The sequence below is a fragment of the Fundulus heteroclitus genome, chromosome 21, assembly GCF_011125445.2.
Source record: "Fundulus heteroclitus isolate FHET01 chromosome 21, MU-UCD_Fhet_4.1, whole genome shotgun sequence".
NCBI classification, from domain to species: Eukaryota; Metazoa; Chordata; class Actinopteri; order Cyprinodontiformes; family Fundulidae; genus Fundulus; species Fundulus heteroclitus.
The window spans coordinates 5,530,523-5,552,360 of record NC_046381.1 but is presented as its reverse complement, the minus strand read 5'-3'; the positions used below and the strand labels follow the sequence as shown (position 1 = coordinate 5,552,360).

Sequence of the window (21,838 nt, the reverse complement as noted above, 5' to 3'; positions counted from 1 at the left end):
AACAAAAATATTTGAGGGTTAAATGTCAAAAATTGGCAGCAACAATTGTTTTTTTTTTTGTGCAAAGCTGTTTTTTTTCCCCATATTTGCAAGTTGGTAGTTTTCCAGTACATGAAAAAATATCAGATTGAAATATTTAAAAAAGCAAAAACAAAGATGTCACATTGCAATGGATGCGTGTTTTACACAAAACAAACAACATTTTGAATTGGAGTCCATGCTGTAAGAATGTTAAAGGGACAGAGACTGGTCTGTAAATATGCTGGTGAAGATTCTCAGTCATCCAGGTCATGGTCATTCCAAAAAAAGTAAAAAAAAAAAAAACAAAGCAACTGGACTTGTTTTCCATAGTTTGAAGACGTTTTCGCTTCCTCTCCAGGAAGCTTTCTCAATTCAAAAAGTCTGGAGTAATGTGGAGTACTTTTTGAATTGAGAAAGCTTCCTGGAGAGGAAGTGAAATGTCTTCAAACTATGGAAAACAAGTCCGGTTGCTTTGTTTTTTTTTTTTTACTTTTTTTGAACTGGTCTGTTGAGTTTAAAAGGCATGAAGTTGAATAATTATGAGAAATTAAAATTCTTCTAAAAATTTTCAACCTGATCGATTTTATACGGTTTTGCATAAAAACAACCAAAATTGTGCAAATATAAAAACTAATGGGAAGATTGCAAGCAAGCAATCAAGCAGGGCTGATTGTAGCCATGTAGGTTAATATTACATCATAACATCCTCCCAACCAATCACAAACACAGATCCAGGAACCAAGCTCCGCCCCCTTCAAAGAGTTCAGAGAGCAGGTGTTATTTTTTTCTTTTTTAAAAACTTGCAGTTTTGGTAAAAAGTTGGTTGAATAAAGGGTTGAGTTTGAATTCAGTGTTTGTGTGTTCTTTATCTAAAAATCGGTCTCTGGCCAGGGCTGCACTTAAAATATATGTATTCCATTTGTTGATAATTATCGATATCATTCAATATGATTTTTGTTTTATCGATGCGCTTTTTTTTATATATATCGTCCAGCCCTAATTTATAGTCCATATTATCTTCTAGACGATATCAAACGTTATTATTTTGATGAAAAAAAAAAAAGAAGAGAAAAACTGGGCTAAAAATAATGTTAAATATATCAATTAGTTTTATAGATCTAATCAATAAAGCAGAGACCTGGCTAGACCAAATGATGACTTCGGGAGGAATTTGTTCTCTGAATAGTGGAACAGGGTTTTCCTGCAGGAGGAGAATGTCTTATATTCTTCCACCCTTTTGTCCGTCATCTGTTAATACAGTACATCAGTCTGTTTTTCCATCTATCCACCTAGAAATCTGTCCCTCAATCTACACTGCAAAAAGGGAACTAAAAGTAAAATTTACTTGAAATGTTTGTGTTTTTCCTTGATTTGAGCGGCTAACTCAGTCTGTTCGCCAATGGGATGAGTATTTTTACCCCTGAAATAAGATTATTAGATATCCTGCACCTTTAAATAAGATGATGGAGATGAATTGTTCTTATTTTAAGTGCAAAAGTCTTATTCCATTGGCAAATGGTCTTAGTTACCTGCTCGAATCAAGGAAAAATACAAACATTTCAAGAACATTTTACTTATTTTGAGTTCCCTTTTTGCAGTGTAGACCTGAGTCCACATATCTGTCTCTAACAGGGTTCCCGCGGATCCTTAAAAATTCTTAAAAGGCATTGAATTCTGTAATATGAAACTAAGGCCTTAATTGGCATTAAAATGTCTTAAATCAGTCTTTCTTAGATCTTAAAATTGTTACCAGGTCATAAATAGGATTTTATTTTTGTAATCCTTACCAAACAGTAAAATAATTGACACAATTATATTTTTTATTAATTTACCGAACGGCTCAATGTAACCATTATTGGTTCCGTCCCGATAGCGGAACCAATAAAAACTGTTGCGGCCGGACCATAGCTGTGAAAAAGAGTTGGCACTGGTTATGTTGTGGTTTTTAAAACTGATTTATAGTTTTATTTTAGTAGGGAACAAAACAAAGTTTGTGAAATCAGTTCAGTAGTTGTTAAAAATATATCTGTAATTTGTGTTTTTTTTTATCTTTCTTCCTATATGGAATGTTTTTTCAAAATTTTAAGCATGTCTACTGGGCCAGAAAGTAATGTTTTATGTTAAAATCAACATTTGGGTGAAGTTGTCGCAACCAGGTTTTTCTTGTTTATCGTGAATTTGGTCTTAACTTTTTTATTTTAAGAGGCATTAAAAAGTCTTAAAAAGTCTTGAATTTAACTTGCCTTATGCTGTAGGAACCCTGCTCTAAGTTTTATCCATCTATACCTCCGTCCGTCCATACGTTGACGCATCTGTACATATTTCCATTCATCTGTTTTTTAAGCTTTCTGTTTTCCATCTATCTGTCTGGCCTTCCCTCCATTCACCCACCCATTATTTAACAAAATGTCCTACATTTTCCTTCCTTTTCTCTACTTAACATTACCGTGAACTCTGGACGTTTTAGTCTGTAGAAATATGGACTTATGACGTAGAAATATACGTAGGAAATGAGGTTAACAGATGAAGGGAAAGTTGCTAAAGTCCAACGTTGCCAATGTTGAGTGGGGCTGACATTCATCTGTGGGGGTCTTTATCCCCTGCAGACTCTTTGCTCTCAGTGCCACAAGAGGGGGTGACCCTTTTGTCTGTGCCTAAAAAGCTGGGAGGGGGGAGCGTTGATTGGGGGGGGGGGAAGGGATAAAGAGATGTAGGGGGGGAGGTGGAGGAGAGCTGCAGTTCAGCGGGACGGAAAGAATCGCACGACTCGAAGGAAACTCGCTAGGAATCTCCTCGAAGACGAGGAGGACGTGAGGGAAGCGGGTCAAGCAGCGAACACAGGGGTGAGAGGCAGGGAGGGTCAGCTGTAGTGCAGCGATGAAAGGGGGACGAAGAGGTTTGGGTGTAGGGGGGGGGGGGGGAAACAAAAAAACTAGGATCAAGGCCAGGCTGAAAGGGAGAGCGAGATGGCAGGAAGGGGATTTAGTTTGGCAGACTGCTGATCTAAAAGCCCTGAGGTCAAAGGCAGGGTGTAACGGAGCCACGCCACGCCAGGGCTGACATACATACTCCAGTCACATGTCCTGTAGCTGATGAGGCCAAATACCCGCCAACAAGACCTCTACTAGAACGTCGATGATGCGTTCATGACAACAACTAGTGCAGCTGTTTGCACACTTTAATGCCGGTGAATTATTTTACATGAAAACAAACATTCAGCTCAGAGTAGAGACTTTATCTGAAGAACGGAAAGCTCAGAGTGACGGGTTCAGTCTGGGTTTTCTTTTTTTAGCATTTGTCATTTAAAAACACCCTGATCACTATTACATTTTATTCCAAAAGCAGTTTCTAGCCATTTCTAATTTATTAAATATCTTTGAATATTCTCTAAATTGAGTCATGCGTCACCCTCCTAAGCTTATGCTGTGAACGTGAATTGAATGGATTCAATTCAATTCAATGTTATTTATATAGCGCCAATTCATGAAACATGTCATCTCAAGGCACTTTACAAAGTCAAATTCAATCATATTATACAGATTGGGTCAGATTATACAGATTGGTCAAACGTTTCCTATATAAGGAAACCAGTTGATTGCATCAAAGTCCCGACAAGCAGCATTCACTCCTGGGGAACTGTAGAGCCACAGGGAGAGTCGTCTGCATTGTTCATGGCTTTGCAGCAATCCCTCATACCGAGCAAGCATGAAGCGACAGTGGGAAGAAAAACTCCCCATTAACGGGAAGGAAAACCTCCAGCAGAACCGGGCTCAGTATGAACGGTCATCTGCCTCGACCGACTGGGGTTACAGAAGACAGAACAGAGACACAACAAGAGAGACAAAAAATCACAGAAGCACACATTGATCCAGTAATCTGTTCTACATTAGATGGTAATAGCGGGTGATCCGTCTTCTCTGGATGATGTCACAGTTAACAGAACGCCAGACCAGGTGTACCTACTATGAAGAAAAAGAGAGAGAGCAAAAAGGTAGAAGCTGAAATAACAACAAGCAATGCAAATTTAGAGAACAGTAGAAATCAGCAGGGTGAGAAAAATAGGCCCTGATGTCCTCCAGTAGCCTAAGCCTATATTAGCATAACTATAAAGGTAGCTCAGAGTAACATAAGCCACTCAAACTGTAAGCTTTGTCAAAAAGGAAAGTTTTAAGATTGGTCTTAAAAGTAGACAGGGTGTCTGCCTCACGGACCAAAACTGGGAGTTGGTTCCACAGGAGAGGAGCCTGATAGCTAAAGGATCTGCCTCCCATTCTACTTTTGCAAAGTAGAAACCCAGAGGTAGTCCGAGCAGGTTTCCTTGAATTAAACGACTTCTCTTCTGTGTTCCTCTCCTCCCTTAGCGGAAGCAGTGGGGGCAGCGGCAGCCGGGAGAACAGCGGCGGCAGCGGGATCGGCTTCCCCATCGCCGTGCCCACTCCCTCCATCCCCAACTCTGGACCAGGTGAGCAACACGGCAGCTGCGGCTCTCAGTCGACCCCTTCAGCTCAGGTCACTCTCGCTCTCCCTCCTCTGCAGTGCGGCCTGAAATAAGCCACGGCCCCGCCTAGATTCACCAGCAGCCGGCGTGTTTTCTGATATTCTGAATGTACGATTGGGTGAAAATCGTCAGATGCGTTAAAATCTGCTGTTTTTTCACCACCTTGACAGGGTTTTCAGGAGTATAATTTTGTTTTAACCTATGAAGGAATCTTAAATATAACTCAAAAGCTTGGGTTTAGCAGACGGGGGATTATTCTGAGCCATTATGCTCTCTATCCTAACGTGTAAATGGGCCAAGCTGTCGGAGGCCTTCTGCTTTTCGTCTAAATGGTTAAAGGTCCACGTAACTCACTGTTCAGGCTACACTGCAAAAACGGGTCTAAAAATAAGTAAAATGTTCTTAAAGTCAGTGTATTTGTCCTTGATTTGAGCAGGTAAAAAAGATTATCTGCCAATGGAATGAGTATTTTGACCCCCAAAATAAGATAATTAGATATACTGCACTTGAAATAAGGTGATGGAGATAACTTGTTCCTATTTTAAGTGCAAAAATCTCATTCCATTGGCAAATTATCTTATTTACCTGCTCAAATCAAGGACAAATACACTAATTTTAAGAACATTTTACTTATTTTAAGTTCCGTTTTTGCAGCGTACAGATGCAGAACAGGTGTGTCCTGCACTGCAAAACCAGAACTAGAAATAAGTAAAATGTTCTTAAAATTAGTGTATTTGTCCTTGAGCAGGTAAATAAGATGATTTGCCAATTGAATAAGATTTTTGCACTTAAAATAGGACCATTCATCTCAATCATCTTATTTCAAGTGCAGGATGTCTAATTATCTTATTTTAGGGGTCAAAATACTCATTCCATTGGCAGATAATCTTATTTATCTGCTCAAATCAAGGATAAATGCATTAACTTTAAGAACATTTTACTTATTTTTAGATCCGTTTTTGCAGTGTGATAAAGTGATTTGATGAACAAAGTGAAATTCTGATCCAATATGCACTGAGCGCCATATTTCAGGTAATGTTAATGATTATGGCTCAAAGGTAATGAAAATCCAAATCTCAGATTGTCAGACATTAAGAAGTTGTGGCAAATGGCTTAATACAGAGACACCAGCCTATTGAAATTATGTCCATGGAGTAAATGGACCCAGTTGAGGCTTGAATTATTGCATCAATGCTTTAATATCCGCCTCCAGCTCATGTGGATTGCTGGTTCTAGTGTCTAGTACCACCTAGCTTAGGGGTTCAGATCAGGTCGGTTTGCTGGCCCAGCGACACCATGGTGATTAAACCAGGGATTTGTACCTGTTGGCAGAGTGAGCCGGTGCCCTGATGGAAAATTAAATTGGCAGCTCCATGACTTCTCCCGGCTTCAAAGGGTCATTGCTTAAGAAGCTTGCTTGTTTCCACAGCGCTGTGTGTAAGCACCATTACAACGGTAAGTTTAGTGGAAGGAAAAACTGTGGTGGGAAAAAGATGCGTCAAGGATTGTGAAGCAAAGCCCTTTGGAGAACTTGGTTGGGATAGTGATGAGGTGCGGACTGCGGCTGGAGTCTGTGCCTTAAGAGCCACTACACACAGATATATCTTTTTTTTTTTTTTTTTAAGTTATTCCTTAAAGCTAGGCATACACTGTACGATATTTTCAATCTCAGATACAGCTCAAACTGTACGATGAAACCTCAGGGTGTAAAAGTTCCCTGCTCTCCATATCTGTTCTTACTGTACGGCCCGACGCTCTGATGCGACCTGACTGCTCACACTGTACGTCTAAAAGCCACATGTCGGACTCAGCCTCGTAGAGAGATGGCGCTACTCGGACTCGTCTGTCTGGAAGCCAAATGTAAACAGTAGAAGAAGAAAAAAGACGGAAGTGTCGATGCTCACTGTTAAATATGAGGCTCACTAGAACGAAACGCGCTGCTTTGGCAATTCTACCAGTTGTTCCTCCGTAGTTTGACTCCATGTCACACGTACCGCCACCATGCTTCTCTCCATTCCTATGTTTTCATTTGAGAAGAATAAGAATTCCCTTGTTTGCACATGCTCAGTGCACGAGGTTGGGGGAAATTGTCTCGTAGCTCTGCTTCACCAACAGGAGGCGCTCACGATCACCTCATGAAGGCCGACTGAATTTAAAAATGTTTAATTTTCAGGCGACTGTCTGATTCCTGATCAGGAGGTGGTCGTGAGAGGCTAATCGCCCCTCGTTACGCCCTGTATGCTACACGACGCACGATGCAGCTGAAGCTCGGCCCGGTCCAAAAAATTCTCGCACGACCTCAGATTGGAAATTCGTTTTTGACCAATCTGTATAATCTGATTGAATTTTGACTTTGGAAAGTGCCTTGAGATGACATGTTTCATGAATCGCCGCTATATAAATAAAATTTTATGTAATTGACTAAAGAATCGGCAAAAAGTCGTACAGTGTATGGCAGACTTAACCAGAGACGACATCAAACGCGTCTTTCCTCTCTAAAGAGGAAACAGTTCGGACAATCATCTCTGACTGTTAAAACTTCCCACTGGGCCTTTAACGACTTGGATTCTGCGTCTTCCCAACCCTCCTCCAGACTCTGGGGCGTTGATTCCCAAATGAAACGAATATTTAGCTTTTATCTAAAAAGTGGACTTTGGACCCTTTTTCTCCTTAGCCCAGGAAAGCAGCTTCTCTTTCTCCTTCCACTAAACTTTCCATTAAAAGGTTAGATACAGCCCTCCGGAGAACAGCAATCCTTTTTAGAAATGTCTGCGTACTCAGGAACATGGTCATGACATCATATTTCTGTATTAACCATCTTTTTTCCTGCGGTCTGATCTAATTTCATATGTTCGTAGGATCTTTTTGTTTATTTATTTATTGCCTTGTGTGCCATTGTCACCAAAAAAGTGCATAAATACACACTTTGTGAGCTGGATTACTGAAATAAAGTGTTATTTATTGTTTATTTATCATGGAGATGCCCCTGTAGTCTTCAGTTACCACATGGCCTGCTTTCTGCAGACGAGGCAATAGTTTGTAGGTTTCTACCGCAGCTTCAAGATCACGCCATGAGCAGGTTTCCATGGAAACCCCCCCCCCCCTCTCCAACAGCGAAGCGTCCCCCTCCAGCCTCCAAAGGCTCCGTGGTTGTTCTGATGTTATGTAACAGGAGGTGCAGACGTTTCTCTCCTCCTGCTGCCATTAACCATGATCCTTCTTTCAGTCTCGCCCATGTTTGCTCCTCCGGGAGCCCCTCCGCCCCCCCCTCCTCCTCCGCCTCCTCCCCCTGGAGTACCTCCACCCGCTCCTCCCGTGGATGGCATGGCCCCGCCATCACCGCCACCACTCCCTCCTCCTCCTCCAGCCCTAGGTGAGACTCGTCGACTCCAGGACCGCCGCCGCCGTCGCATCACCGGTGGTGGAGCAGGGCTGCTGCGTCCCTGGAGGACGTTTCTAAATGCGGGGCGGTGCTGGTGTGGGGTCTCCTTAATCTGTGGTGAATAAACGGAGGGGCGCTTAAACCCCAACGAGGTGCAGAGAAGCTTTCAACAGGCAGGAAACCTGGTGGTGGCTGCTAATCAAACTTCTTCTTTTCTCTGTTAAGAATCACATTTAACCTTTTAAATTAAGTCATTTCTCCTGTGGTGATGGTGGTTTTAATTCCTCATTCCTTCCTGACTGAAAATTATTATTATTATTATTATTATTATTGAATCAGGATCACAGGGCTTTGCAAAGGTCTCCACATCCGTCGTGCTGCAGCTTCAAATTCAGTGTGTTTTATTGGGATTTTGTGTGACAGACCAACACAAAATATGCCTGTTTTTTTAAATATTATTTTAGCAAAGGAAAAAAACTGAAAGTGTGGGAAACGTTTCACTTGTCATGAAAAATTACTCTGCACATTAGATCCAATTCACCATCCAAACCAGAGACGTGGTGGTGGCAGGATCATGCTATGGGAATGCTTTTATTTATTTATTTTTTACTCTCTTCAGATGTGATGGGAACCTGGATGGAGCTAAATATAAATCAGTCCTGGAAGAAAAACCTGCAGGAGGCTTTAAGATATTTTATAATAGTGAACTATAACATAAAAAGGTTTTTATTTTATTTTATTTTTTTGCAAAATAACTCCAGGTGAGGCTGGTTGGATCTGTCTGTCGCTGTCCCACAGCATGATGCTGCCACCGCCGTGTTCAGGGTGACGTGCAGAGTTAGTTTTCCCTCTGACTCCACGGTTATGCACAACTTTGTGTTGGCTTCTCACACAAAATCCTCATAATATACTTTACAGCTTTAAGTCAATGGGTGTCAATACTGTTGTTCTGGATTGAAGAAGTCTTCAAATCTCTGAGTAAAATGACTACCATGCTTTCCTTGTTAGCATAAAGATGACACACTTAACTTAAAACTAACCAAACTGCTGAAACTAATTTATTTTTTGGGGAGTTGTTTTGCAGAACGATGTGAATTTGACGCTTTTCTCGTAGCATCTGTTGGTTTTATTTAACTTCTATGTCTGACATGGAAAAGGAATCACTTTTTCCAGACTAAAGCTGTGTTAATAAATGTTATTTACTCGTCTCTAAGCAGCGACGCTTTCATGTTAAACTTTCATGTTAAACTGTGTGTTTGTGTTTGCAAAGGTTTTACCAAAATCTCTCCTGTCAATATTTTTAGACCATGTCCGACAGCAACATTTAAAACGCAACGTTTTCCCATTTCCTCGCTACTTACAGTACCATGTAAAATTTTGATCTACATGACCTGACACTGTATAAAACTGTTTGTCCTTATGGTGATACTGAAAGATTTTATTGTTTACTGTAAGGCTTTAGAACAATGAGCCAAAGTTTTAGAAAGAAGAGGGAATATATATATATATATATATATATATATATATATATATATATATATATATATATATATATATATATATATATATATATAAGAATCTCCTTAAGTAGAAAAGGGCCAGAATTCATGGGAAATTAGGAATGAATAAATGAAATTAAGCGCATGTTTGGAGTCTAATGACTTAAAACAACGAAGCAAGAAGAAAGAATATTTCTTGTACCATTAGTGCAGATCTGATCTGATGTGGTGATTCTGTGCAGATGCTGCATAAAAACCAGACGGCAGCACAATTTCTGATTGGGTAGGAGACGAATGATTTATACTAACGAGGGAACAAACTCTGCATCGACCACCCGGATGGATCTCTTTTAGTTTTCACATTTATATTTTGCTTCCGAGCTCTGGCAGAACGGCTAAAACTAGCCATCTTATGGTCTTAATGTGTGAGGCATTGGGAGTCTAAATGATCAGTGAAGTGTTAGATCATTTAAACACTCTTCATTTTCTCAAATTACACCCAAGAGCCCACATGAATAATCTCATGAAGAGATTTTGTAGCCCTAATAAATCTGACAGTTGTGAATCTGATCTTGGTCCGTTTTTATGGTATAATGTAGTGCAGGAGGTGACTCGATGTAGAAAACTGGGTATTTTTGAACAGTCGCATAAAAAACTGTCCATTTGTGATTGAATCACAATGTGAAATCTAAATGGATACTAACAGGTATTTTGTACAAACTAATAAAGTAGAAGTATAAAGGAGTTTATGGTAAAATTATCCCACTCAATCAAGTAAATTTTTCTTAATTCAATAGGAAAAGGATATAAAATTGCATAAACTAAACAAAAAAATGTTAAGTTGATATGGAAAGATATCTTATCTGTTCAAATCAATTTATTTTTATTTCTGTTATATACCTGATAGATAAAAAGTACAGGAAGACAGAAGCTAGCTCGCCCCATTATTGGATTATTGCAGCTGTTGTACCACATTGAGATTCAGTGCGTCATGAGGCTTTTGTGTCAAAAATAAAAGTAATGCAAATAAGAACAAAGACCCTGAATATGTAAATTTGGCTAAAATTGTGGCATGTTTTAACCTAATATTTAAGAAAGATGCAATTCTTGGAGTCAATAGTGTTGAATTATCTGCCTGATGCGGTTTTGATCTTTCAGGAATATTGACTCCAAATCTCAGACGCCTCAGTAACTCAAACCAAACTGTGCTCAAGCACCAGCCTTTGTGCATGTGGGATTGTGGCCGTTAGTCCGATAAATGAAAACAATCTACGGCTCTGCAGTGAGACAATCACTTGAGACATCCAGGTTTTGTCCGCCCTCTTCCAGCTCTAATTACCTCGGCTGCTGACAGCACGGAGAGGTTTGTTTGTGTTCCTCCGAAGATTAACTTCCTCTGGTTCCGCCCGTTCCCAGTTTGAGAGTTTGTTCTCCTGAGAGAATTAGATATTATTTAGAAATATGAAACAGGAAATGTTTGAGATTTTCTTCTTTTTTTTTTTTTTTTTTTGTTCCAACAAACACACCCACGCTGGAATAGAAAGTCGTTCTTTTTTTTTTTCTCCATGAGAACCCATGGGTTCAATCTTATGTGCCGCCTCTCTGCTTGTCCCTCACTTCATCTTTCCTTCTTTTGTGCCACATTTAATGAGATTATTTCTTAATGTTTGCCTCTGTAACGCCACTATTGTTCATTTATATTGTTCCCCTCGGCTCATCTTCTCGCTCGCTCTGTCTGGTTGTTGTTTTAATACAATTTGGGGCTCTAATCAGTTATTGAAAACTCTTTATAACCTTCTTGGTGTTGATGATTCATGACATTTTTTTTTCTTTCCTCTTCCTCTGCCTGAACTCCCTTCCTCCCTCTCGGTTCCTTCCTGTCCTCCCTCTTCTCTCTCCTTGTCTTCTGGGTGTGTCTAGCGGTGGCCTCCGGGCCTGGTCTGGGCCCCGCTCCAATGTCCCAGTTTGGAACCATCTCGAGGCAGATTTCGCGGCACAACCCTTCCAACTCCTCTGTCTCTATGGTTTCGGCGACGGGCACCTACCGCCGGGCGCCGTCGGTCACGTCGCAGTTCTCCTTGCAGCAGCAGCAGCTACAGCTACAGCAGCAGCAGCAACTGCAGCAGCAGCAGCCTCAGCCTCATATTAACGGAGGCACCCCTGGCTATGTCCAAAACTCAAGTAAGGCCCTTCTGTTTCCATCTTGAACCCTAAAGCTCAGAAGCATGAAAGTTCACGTTCTTTCAAATCACACAAACTCACGGATGACAGAAAAGTAACCTCAAAAGTTACAAAGTAAACCTTTATTTTTATTTTTTTTAAGACATGCTACTTTTTTCACAGCGGTGACATCTTCTTGCAACGGGTTTCACTTTTGACTTTCAAAGGCTTTCCTGGTTTTTCAATGTATTAGGAATTCTAAAAACACCCGATGCTTTCATAATAAATATGTTTTAAAATGTGCTTAAAAAAAGTAAGTAGGGTTGCTTTAAAGTTTTGCTGGAAGCTGACAGGTGTTTGCTAAAGCTTATTGGAAAGAATACCTTAACATGAGCAGTAGTAAAGAAACCTTGAATGTTTTCCACAAGTAGATTTCAGCAAAAACATTTTAAGCTCTAACATTAGGAGTGAAAGTAAACATAAATCCAAAATAAAAGCTAATTAATTTATTCTTTTCTTAATGTATAACCTAATGCTAACACGTTAGCTTGGCTAACAGCTAAAGAAAATTAGAAAAGCTGCTGTTTAAAAACAAAACAAAACAATGGGATGGTTTATGACCTATTTGCTGCTTAAACTTTAAAGGAAGACAAAACAAGGAGAAAAATAACATTTAATGTGGCAGAAAGTAAATTTCCACTCTTTGTTCCTCTTTATGTACAAGCTAGCTTTAGCAGTGAGGAATAGCTAGTAAGACGTTAGCAAATTAGCAGTTTAAGTCTACCCTTAAACAATAGCTTCAAGAGTCATAAAACTGTTTCTCACCTATTTACTGATTAGAGAAATTCAAATTAAGGACAAAAATAAACATTAATATACCACAACCTGAATCTCCATGTTGTAGAGTTGGTTTAAAGTTTTGCTGGAAGCGGACAGGTGTTCGCTAAAGCTTATTGCAAAGAATACCTTAACATGAGCAGGAGTAAAAAAAAACTTGGATCTTTTTCACAAGTAGATTTCAGCAAAACAAAAAAGTAAGCTGTAAGATTAGGAGTGAAAGTAAACATAAATCCAAAATAAAAGCTAATTAGTTTATTATTTTCTTAATGTATAACATAATGCTAACACGTTAGCTTGGCTAACAGCTAAAGGAAATTAGAAAAGCTGCTGTTTAAAAACAAAACAATGATGGTTTATGACCTATTTGCTGCTTAAACTTTAAAGGAAGACAAAATGAGGAGAAAAATAACATTTAATGTGGCAGAAAGTAAATTTTCACTCTTTGCTCCTCTTTATGTACAAGCTAGCTTTAGCAGTGATGAATAGCTAGTAAGACGTTAGCAAATTAGCAGTTTAAATCTACCCTTTAACAATAGCTTCAGGAGTCATAAAACTCTTTCTCACCTATTTACTGATTAGAGAAATTTAAATTAAGGACAAAAACAAACATTAAATAGCACAAACTGAATCTCCATGTTGTTCCTGTTAACATACAAGCTAGCCTGAGATGTGCAGCTCACCTTGCCTGCTTCTACAAGAAGTTATAGCAGTTTAAAACTCCTACTAGCCTTTGCTTCAAAAGTTGTAAGATATTTCAAGCCAATTTATTTTTCCTTAGAGAAAGTGGGGCAAAAAAAAATAAATCTACTCAAAATTGAATCTCTCCATTCTCATTAGAGCTGTGAAGTGAATCTCCACCTGTTATTTCGGTTTAAGTACAAGCTAATGTTAGCACTGCATTATGGCTGACTGCTTCATGTAGATGAAATTTTTTTTTAGATTACAACTTCTAGAAGCCATTTCTTTAAAAAGTGGTTTTATTATGGTCCATTTATCATTTATGCCAAAGTTTAAAAAAGTAAAATTAATCATAAATTCAAAACATTTGGTCTCAACAGAAGAACATTTACCACAGCAACTGACAGACCTTTCTTTTTAACATTACACAATGTCCTGATGACTCTCCATGAGCTGCAGCACCTCAGCCAAATTTAATATGAAACAGAGGTGTGTACTTTGACTTGATCACTTGAGACTTGACTTGGACTTGAGTGTCTAAGCTGACAACATGCAAAAGATAGAGACGCACTCTGATCAAGTTCCCAGTCCATCACAGGCCAACATAGAGACATACAGGACAATCAACCATGCACACACTCCTAAGGGCTATTTTGATTGACCAATTAACCCCAACAGTCACGTTTTTGGACTGTGGGAGGAAGCCGGAGTACCTGCAGAGAACCCACACATGCATAGGGAGAACATTCAAACTCTATGCAGAAAGATTTCTTGCTGCGCCACCATGCCGACCCATGTATACATTTTTATTTTGTTTGGGACATTTAAACTAACACTTTTTTTAGTTGTGGTTGACTTGGGACTTGTTAGTCTTGATTTATGACTTGGGAAGTAATGACCCGGGCTCACCTTTGTTAATTCAGAGTGTGACTGCTTTAATATTCCTTTCACCTAGAGAGGTAATTTAGATTCACATTTGGTATCATGGATTCCAGGTGTCATGAATTCGCAACAGAATTGAAGTCAAACTTAGCGTCGAGACAGCCTTTACCTTTCCGAGAGTCCTTGAAGTCTACTATTGATCTCCCTAATTTCTTAAAATCGTTTTTCCATCATTTAAATGTGTTTTCCTGATGAAAAAGGCAACCCATATTCAGATGTTGCAGATCAATACGTGGCGTGTCGTATCACCATAGAGTATGTCGACCAGCTCAAGGCTGAGAGGAGTTCAGCTGCTGTGCTTTAGGGGCGGACATGGAGAAACAGCGCCCTCTTGTGGTCATTATGCCCACTGGCCTTGTGTTGTTAAAGCGTGGGAACAATCTTGACTGAATTCAGACATAATCTGCGGTTTATCCGCCAACCCTGCTTATCCTAGGATGTAATGTGAAATCCTCCTCACAATCCGAACTTTTCAACTGTTGCTAAATGCGATCCACAGATTTAAATATATATATACACACACACAAAGTTAAATCAGAAGAGAAATCGTGAACTCCTCGTAGTGTTTCTGCTTGTTCCTGCAGCGCTTCAGTGTCTTTGGTGTCTGAACGCCTGTTCTGTAAATTCTCGATGACTGATGGGATCCTGTCTCTTGGCCCTCCTGTCCTCTTTCTCTCTGCTGGCTTTCAGTGTCTGTCGCACCTCCTCCTCCCCCCATGCCCCAGCTGACTCCACAGATACCTCTCACTGGCTTTGTGGCCAGGATGCAAGAGAGCAGTAAGTGAAGAGGCTACACTCAGCTACTTTATCCTATAATTCCAGCCTTACTCTGCATGCACAGTGCATTTTGAACCCCTCTGATGACGTAATTATTGTCACGTTGCAGCAGATATGGACGGTTTTGTCCACACTTACCCCTTCATTTAACTCATAGTTGTTAGGTGCATGCTTTGCTTGGCATTAGGAATATTACTGCATTTCTGTAGTTTTGAATTAGAAAGATCTATCACAGCTGAGGATGAGATGTTATCCTCTTCTGGTGCAAACCTTGATAATTATTATTCGTTTTGGTTATGAACTGTGAGGTAATTAGGTTACATTAAGGAAGCATTTGATAAAATAAAACTTGGCTAATTTTTTTACCTATAGTTCATATTTGTTTAAATTATTAGCTGCTTTTTTATCTCGTGATTGAAATTATGCGAAATTATGTGAAAAATAAGAGTTGGTAATTGAGTAATTGACATTTGTAGGAAATAACATTGTTGAATGTTGCTGTAAGTTGGAATCAAAATCTATTTTCTCAGGTTTGCCATCGAGTCGTTCATGATGACAGAATGGATGCTTTAGTTTTATTAATATGATTAGTAAACAGTTAGCTAATCATTCCTTAAATTTATTAAGTCTTGTTCAGTTGTTTGCCCTTTTTAGTTTATTTGAGAGATTCCCAAATGGATTAGTATGTTCTTTTACTTCTTTTCTCCACCAATCATTGACAAATCAATTTAAAGCTTAGAGCATTTCTGTCGGACCACTGTCCTTATGCGATACTCATCGGGTTTCTCTTTACATAAACCTGAGGTATGAAAGGGTTTGGAATTTGGTCTTAAAACAATATTTTAGTCCAGACTAGATCTACTAAGTCTACTGATTGATATTTGTCCCATATTGTCACTTTACGACCTGAATGTGTTTGCTTTGGAAGAGTGAGATCAATGCAGTCTCCATGGAGGAACTTGGGTGGTGGCAGCATCAACCTGTGGGGATGCTTTTCTTCAGCAGGGAGGGTGGATAAAGATAAATACAAGAATAGGCTGGAGGAAAACCAGTCTGCAGAAGAACTGGAACTGGGTCGAACGTTTCAGTAGATGATGATAAATATAAATATGCAGCCAGAGCTACAGTGGAAGAGTCTAGACCAGGGGTGTCAAACTCATTTTGGTTTAGGGGCCGCATTCAGCTTAATCTGATCTCAAGAGGGCCACACGAGTAAACTCATTGCAAGATTAAATAGAACTAATAAATGTGGACTTGTTGTTGATTTTTATATTAAGTTAATTTCACTTTTACACAATATATTATGAATAACCTCAGCGTTTTTAAGAAAAGTATGTCCAATTTCAACAATACTTTTACTCAGTTAAACATTTACTTGTGCATTATGCATAAGAACTGATCACAGTGATTGTACAATGTTGAAAAACATTTATTCACATTTTTTGGAACTTAAAAACACTGTCCTACATGACAAAATACATCAAACAGATAAAAATTAAGAAATGATTTAAATTTTTCCACACCTGAAGCTTAATCTGCTAATTAAAACACAGCGCCCCTCGTGGACAATATAGGGACTGCATATTTTCAATTAAACAAAATACATGTTTTTTTTCAATAATTGTTTTATCATTCTCTTCCTTTTATCTTGTCCATTTGTGAAAGTCAAATCTGATGAGCTCTTTGTGGCATCTTATTGCCACATTGCCAGACAGGACGCTGTTTTTTTTTTTTTTTTTAATGATAATGCATTTAGCCACAGGGCCGGACTAAATTGTTCGGCGGGCCGGATCCGGCCCGCGGGCCGTATGTTTGACACCCCTGGTCTAGATCAAAGCATGTTCATGTGTTAGAATGGCCCAGTTGAAGTCCAGATCTAAATTTAATAGAGGATCTGTGGCGAGCTTTGAAAAGTAAAACTCACCTGTTCTCTTTACCCAGTCTGACTGAGCTTTAGCTTTTTTTTTTTTTTTTTTTTTTTGCAAAGAACGAGCGAAGACTTTTGCTCTCTAGATGTTGGAAGCTGATAGATATAAACTCCAAGGTATTATTTTAAAACAATAAAATAAAACTATGCATCATTTTCCTTCATCTTAGAAATCCTAGTTTATGTTGGTCAGTCCTGTCAAATCCTTCTAAAATGCATTAGTTTGTAGTTATGTGACAAAATGTGAAAAAAATGGCAAAGCTTAACAAAAGGCAGGATATCTAGTTTAAAGGCTTCCTTAACCTGTTTGTTTGAATGTTTCTAGACATTTGTGTGGTTGGAACGTGTCGCGCGTGTTTATTGTTCCTCCTCTAACCTTGGACAATCCTTGGAACGCAGTTATGTTACGATTTATAGACCAAAACCTTAAACAGATCTCTGGGTTCTCGCCAAGGTTTCTCTTCAAAGTTCAACACCAAAACAGCTTTCTTGTAAACAAGTGTCTGCGAGGCAGACCGTCACACAAACGCTGCAAAAAGGAAACTAAAAGTAAATATAATTTCCTTGAAATTGGAGTATTTGTCCTTGATTTGAGCAGGTAATTAAGATTATTTGACCCGTAAAACAAGATAAATAGATATAATGCACTTGAAATACGGTGGTGGAGATGAGTTGTTCCTATTTTAAGTGCAAAAATCTTATTCCATTGGCAGATCAGATTATTTAGCTGCTCAAATCAAAGACAAATACACTAATTTCAAGAATATTTTACTTATTTTTAGTTCCCTTTTTGCAGTTAACGTACACACTGCAAAAACAGACTAAACTTAACTAAAAATAAGTTAACATTTTCTGGAAATGAGTGTATTTGTACTTTATTTGAGTAGGTAAATAAGATAATCTGCCAATTGAATAAGATTTTTGCACTTAAAATAGGAAGAACTCATCTCCATCAACTTATTTCAAGTGCATTATATCTAATTATCTTAGTATAGGGGTAAAAATGACTCCGGTTTTTCCTGCCGGAGGTTTTTCTTCCCACTGTCGCTTCATGCTTGCTCAGTATGAGGGATTGCAGCAAAGCCATGTACAATGCAGATGACTCTTCCTGTGGCTCTACGCTTCCCCAGGAGTGAATGCTGCTTGTCGGGACTTTGATGCAATCAACTGGTTTCCTTATATAGGACATTTTTGACCAATCTGTATAATCTGACCCAATCTGTATAATATGATTGAATTTGACTTTGTAAAGTGCCTTGAGATGACATGTTTCATGATTTGGCGCTATATAAATAAAATTGAATTGAATTGAATCCTTCCATTGGCAGATAATCTTATTTACCCGCTCAAATCAAGGACAAATCAAATCATACACTCATTTCAAGAAGGTTTTACTTACTTTTAGTTCCCTTTTTGCAGTTAACGTACAGAAACAAAACTACTATAAGAAAAAAGTGATATTAAATTGTTGTTTTTTTTGCCACTTTTAGCTGGTGAAAAGCTAAAAAGTCACAAAAATATATTGGACTTGAACTAATGGTCTTTAACAGCTAACATACCGAACCGTGTTCTTCTGTTTAAGAAGCAAATAAACTCTCGTAGAGTAGTGTGTGCATGCCTTACGTTTCCAGAAGGCTTGGAGCATTGAGTGTATTATTACCTTACAGCGTGTTTATCTTCCTCTGCATGTTTCTAAATGATTCTGCATGATCCCGCCGCCGTTACCGCCGCCCTCCTGGTCTCACTGAGAACTGTGAACCCAGGTTTCATCGTGTCTTCGCTCGTTTCTGATTGTCCTACAGTAGCGGACGCTCCGGCTCCACCCCCGCCCCCGCCCCCGTTGGACCTGCCCATGTTCGACGACGCCCCGCCGCCGCCGCCGCCTCCGGTGGATTACGAGGAGGAGGACGCCGCCGTCGTCGAGTACGACGACCCGTACGCCGACGGAGACCCCCAGTGGGCGCCCAAGAACTACATAGAGAAAGGTTTGCCTCAGACCTCGGCTGGTTGATGTTTTACCTGCAGCAGGTAACTCTGCTGGTGTCTATGGGAGGAAGTCCTGCTCTGCCATGAACTTAATTCCAGGTCTAGAAGCAAAGGAGAGGAAAAAACCATCAAGATATTTTCATCCGTCCATCCATCCCTGTATCTGTTCTTCATCCATCCATGCATCCACCCATGTCTTCAGCTATTCATCCATCCATATATCCACATATTCATATTCATCCATCCTTGTATCTCTTTATGCATCCATCCATCCAACCATCTGCCTGGCTGTACATTCATCCATCCATCCATCCATCCATCCATCCATCCATCCACCCATCCTTGTATCTCTTTATGCATCCATCCATCCATCGATCTTTGTATCTCTTTATGCATCCATCCATCCATCCATCCTTGTATCTCTTTATGCATCCATCCATCCATCCTTGTATCTCTTTATACATCCATCCATCCATCCATCCTTGTATCTCTATGCATTCATCCATCCATCCATCTGCCTGGCTGTACGTTCATCCATCCATCCATCCATCCATCTTTGTATCTCTTTATGCATTCATCCATCCATCCATCCATCCTTGTATCTCTTTATCCATCCATCCATCCATCCATCCATCCATCCATCCATCCTTGTACCTCTTTATGCATTCATTCATCCATCCATCCATCCTTGTACCTCTTTATGCATTCATTCATCCATCCATCCATCCATCCTTGTATCTCTTTATGCATTCATTCATCCATCCATCCATCCATCCATCCTTATATCTCTTTATCCATCCATCCATCCATCCATCCATCCATCCATCCATCCTTGTATCTCTTTATCCATCCATCCATCCATCCTTGTATCTCTTTATCTATCCATCCATCCATCCATCCATCCATCCATCCATCCATCGATCCTTGCATCTCTTTATGCATCCATCTATCCATCCATCCATCCATCCATCTTTGTATCTCTTTATGCATTCATCCATCCATGTATCTCTTTATGCATTCATTCATCCATCCTTGTATCTCTATCCATCCATCCATCCATCCATCCTTGTATCTCTTTATGCATCCATCCATCCATCCATCCATCCATCCATCCATCCATCTGTTGATGTATTCATCCATCCATGCATTTATGCATGAATGCATTTATGCATGAATGAAGTTACAGGTCGGATGAATCAATGCATGAATCGTTACAGATGGAAAGACAGAGATGTATCTTCTATTTATTGCACAGCTTAGCATATTTAATATTGCAGAAATTTTGAAAAAAAATGGTCTTCAGAACTTTGGAAATCTGCATAAAAAATATTCAGTAATGAAAATGATAAAACAGAAGTACAGAATGAGCACCTCACAATTAAAAATGGTAGGAAATCTGTTTGGATTTGGCCTCACTCTCCGACTAGCCGTTTTTTTTGTTGTTTTTTTTTAACTCGTTGCTTCGAACAGTTACCAGCTGCAGGTAGGCTGTCGACTGCTCATAACCGCTCAACTAAACCCCACATTTTTTTTTTTTTTTTAAATCAAGTCTCTCCCTTTAATGTGTGGCATGTCCTCTGTGTCTCATTCCTGTCTAACAGTGGTGGCCATCTACGACTACATCAAGGACAAAGACGACGAGCTGACGTTCATGGAGGGCGCCATCATCTACGTGGTGAAGAAGAACGACGACGGCTGGTTCGAGGGCGTGTGCAACGGCGTCACCGGCCTGTTTCCCGGCAACTACGTGGAGAGCATCATGCACTACGCCGAGTGACGCCGCCTGGCCGTAACAAGTCCTATTTATTCAGTCATATCCTAACCCGGTGACAGACTGACAGCAGCAGCAGCGTAGAAATAACCGTATGATTCCTTTTTTTTTTTTTTTTTTTTTAAATGAATGGCAGAATGTTTTCTCTCTTCCTGAATGCAAATAATATAAAAAGTGATATCTGTGTAGGTGGTGTGCTAGGGGACGGGTGGGTGGCATTAAGACTTTTTCTTTTTTTTTTTTTTATCCTGAACAAATATGGTCTAATTAATTAAAGAGTTTAAGATGCGTTGCTTCAGAAGATGAGCTCCTTCGTCGCTGCGGCGCCCCTGTTGAGTCCAGACAGGAACACAAACAAGACGGTTTGATTTTCAACCACTGGAAATTATATTTTAAAGAATCGGCTTTGGAAAATCATGCAAATCTGATGTCATTTTAAGCTTTTGACACTTTTTTTTTCTTCAATTATGTTGTAAATGTTTTTTTCCCCCCTAATTTACCTTTTTTTTTTTTTTTTTTTTATTTCACTGTCGAAATCACTGAACTTTTTACTCTGAAGCCAATTTCCAAACTTTTCCATGAGGGGGGGGCACATTTTTTTTGTACTTAATCTTAAAATAAAGGAATTGTGTTGTTTTTTTCATGAATTTGAATCTTTTTATAGAAGATTTTACTATAAAGCATAAAAGTTTGGGCTCTGCTCGGCAGACATCATGATTGCGTCTTTTAGCAGAAGTTTAAACAAAGTAGACAAACAGCTTCAGAGAACCACCAGATTGATTGAAAATTACATTTTATAATTTTTTTTTGTGTTTTTATGTTGAATTATTGTCATTTCAGTTGTAAAACCACAATATTTGCTGTCATTTACAGAGAGATTACAGACCAGAGGTCTGCAACCTGCAGCTCTGGAGCCACAGTGGCGCTTATTAAATTAGGCTAAAGTGATAAAGAACAAAGAAATTAAACATAGGTATAACAAATGGAGTTTTTTAATGGAATAATTATAATACATTGCAACAGAATGACCCTAAAATTTACCTGTAATCTGTTTTTAGATCTATTTTTCCAGTCATTTGGTTGGAAATTGTGCTTTTTTCCCCCCTCAAACATTAACATCCCACAGATGTCTATCTGCCTATGTTCTTTTTTATTTATTTTTTATTTCAAAAGCTAAAAAATAGTAATAAAACGGTGGTTCTTTAAAAATGACAACACATTTGCCATATTCCGATGTTTCTCAAAAAACTTTTCATCTCTTATGGGCTGTGATTAGGCGGCCTTTGGGTTCTCTGATTCGTTTAAGATGACATGCAGCGCTGAAGTTTCGAGTCGTTCCCGTTTGCTTTTAGTTTTC

At 39.2% G+C, this 21,838-nt stretch overlaps 1 protein-coding gene across 12 annotated transcripts in view; it reads left to right on the top strand.

Annotated features, from left to right (window-relative positions):
• The window catches only part of abi1a (abl-interactor 1a), an 80,767-nt gene extending 59,639 nt beyond the window's left edge, over positions 1–21,128 (top strand). For 4 of the 12 annotated variants that reach the window (XM_036125580.1, XM_036125578.1, XM_036125577.1 and 1 more), the window contains 6 exons: positions 4,383–4,483; positions 7,746–7,892; positions 11,321–11,581; positions 14,711–14,797; positions 18,527–18,709; positions 20,312–21,128. In XM_036125580.1, coding sequence (XP_035981473.1) covers positions 4,383–4,483; positions 7,746–7,892; positions 11,321–11,581; positions 14,711–14,797; positions 18,527–18,709; positions 20,312–20,487 — 955 coding nt within the window. In that variant the 3' untranslated portion in view covers positions 20,488–21,128. The remainder of the gene's footprint in view (positions 1–4,382; positions 4,484–7,745; positions 7,893–11,320; positions 11,582–14,710; positions 14,798–18,526; positions 18,710–20,311) is intronic. The other 8 variants (XM_036125583.1, XM_036125585.1, XM_036125582.1 and 5 more) reach the window with 4 other exon arrangements.
• The last annotated feature ends 710 nt before the right edge of the window (positions 21,129–21,838 follow it).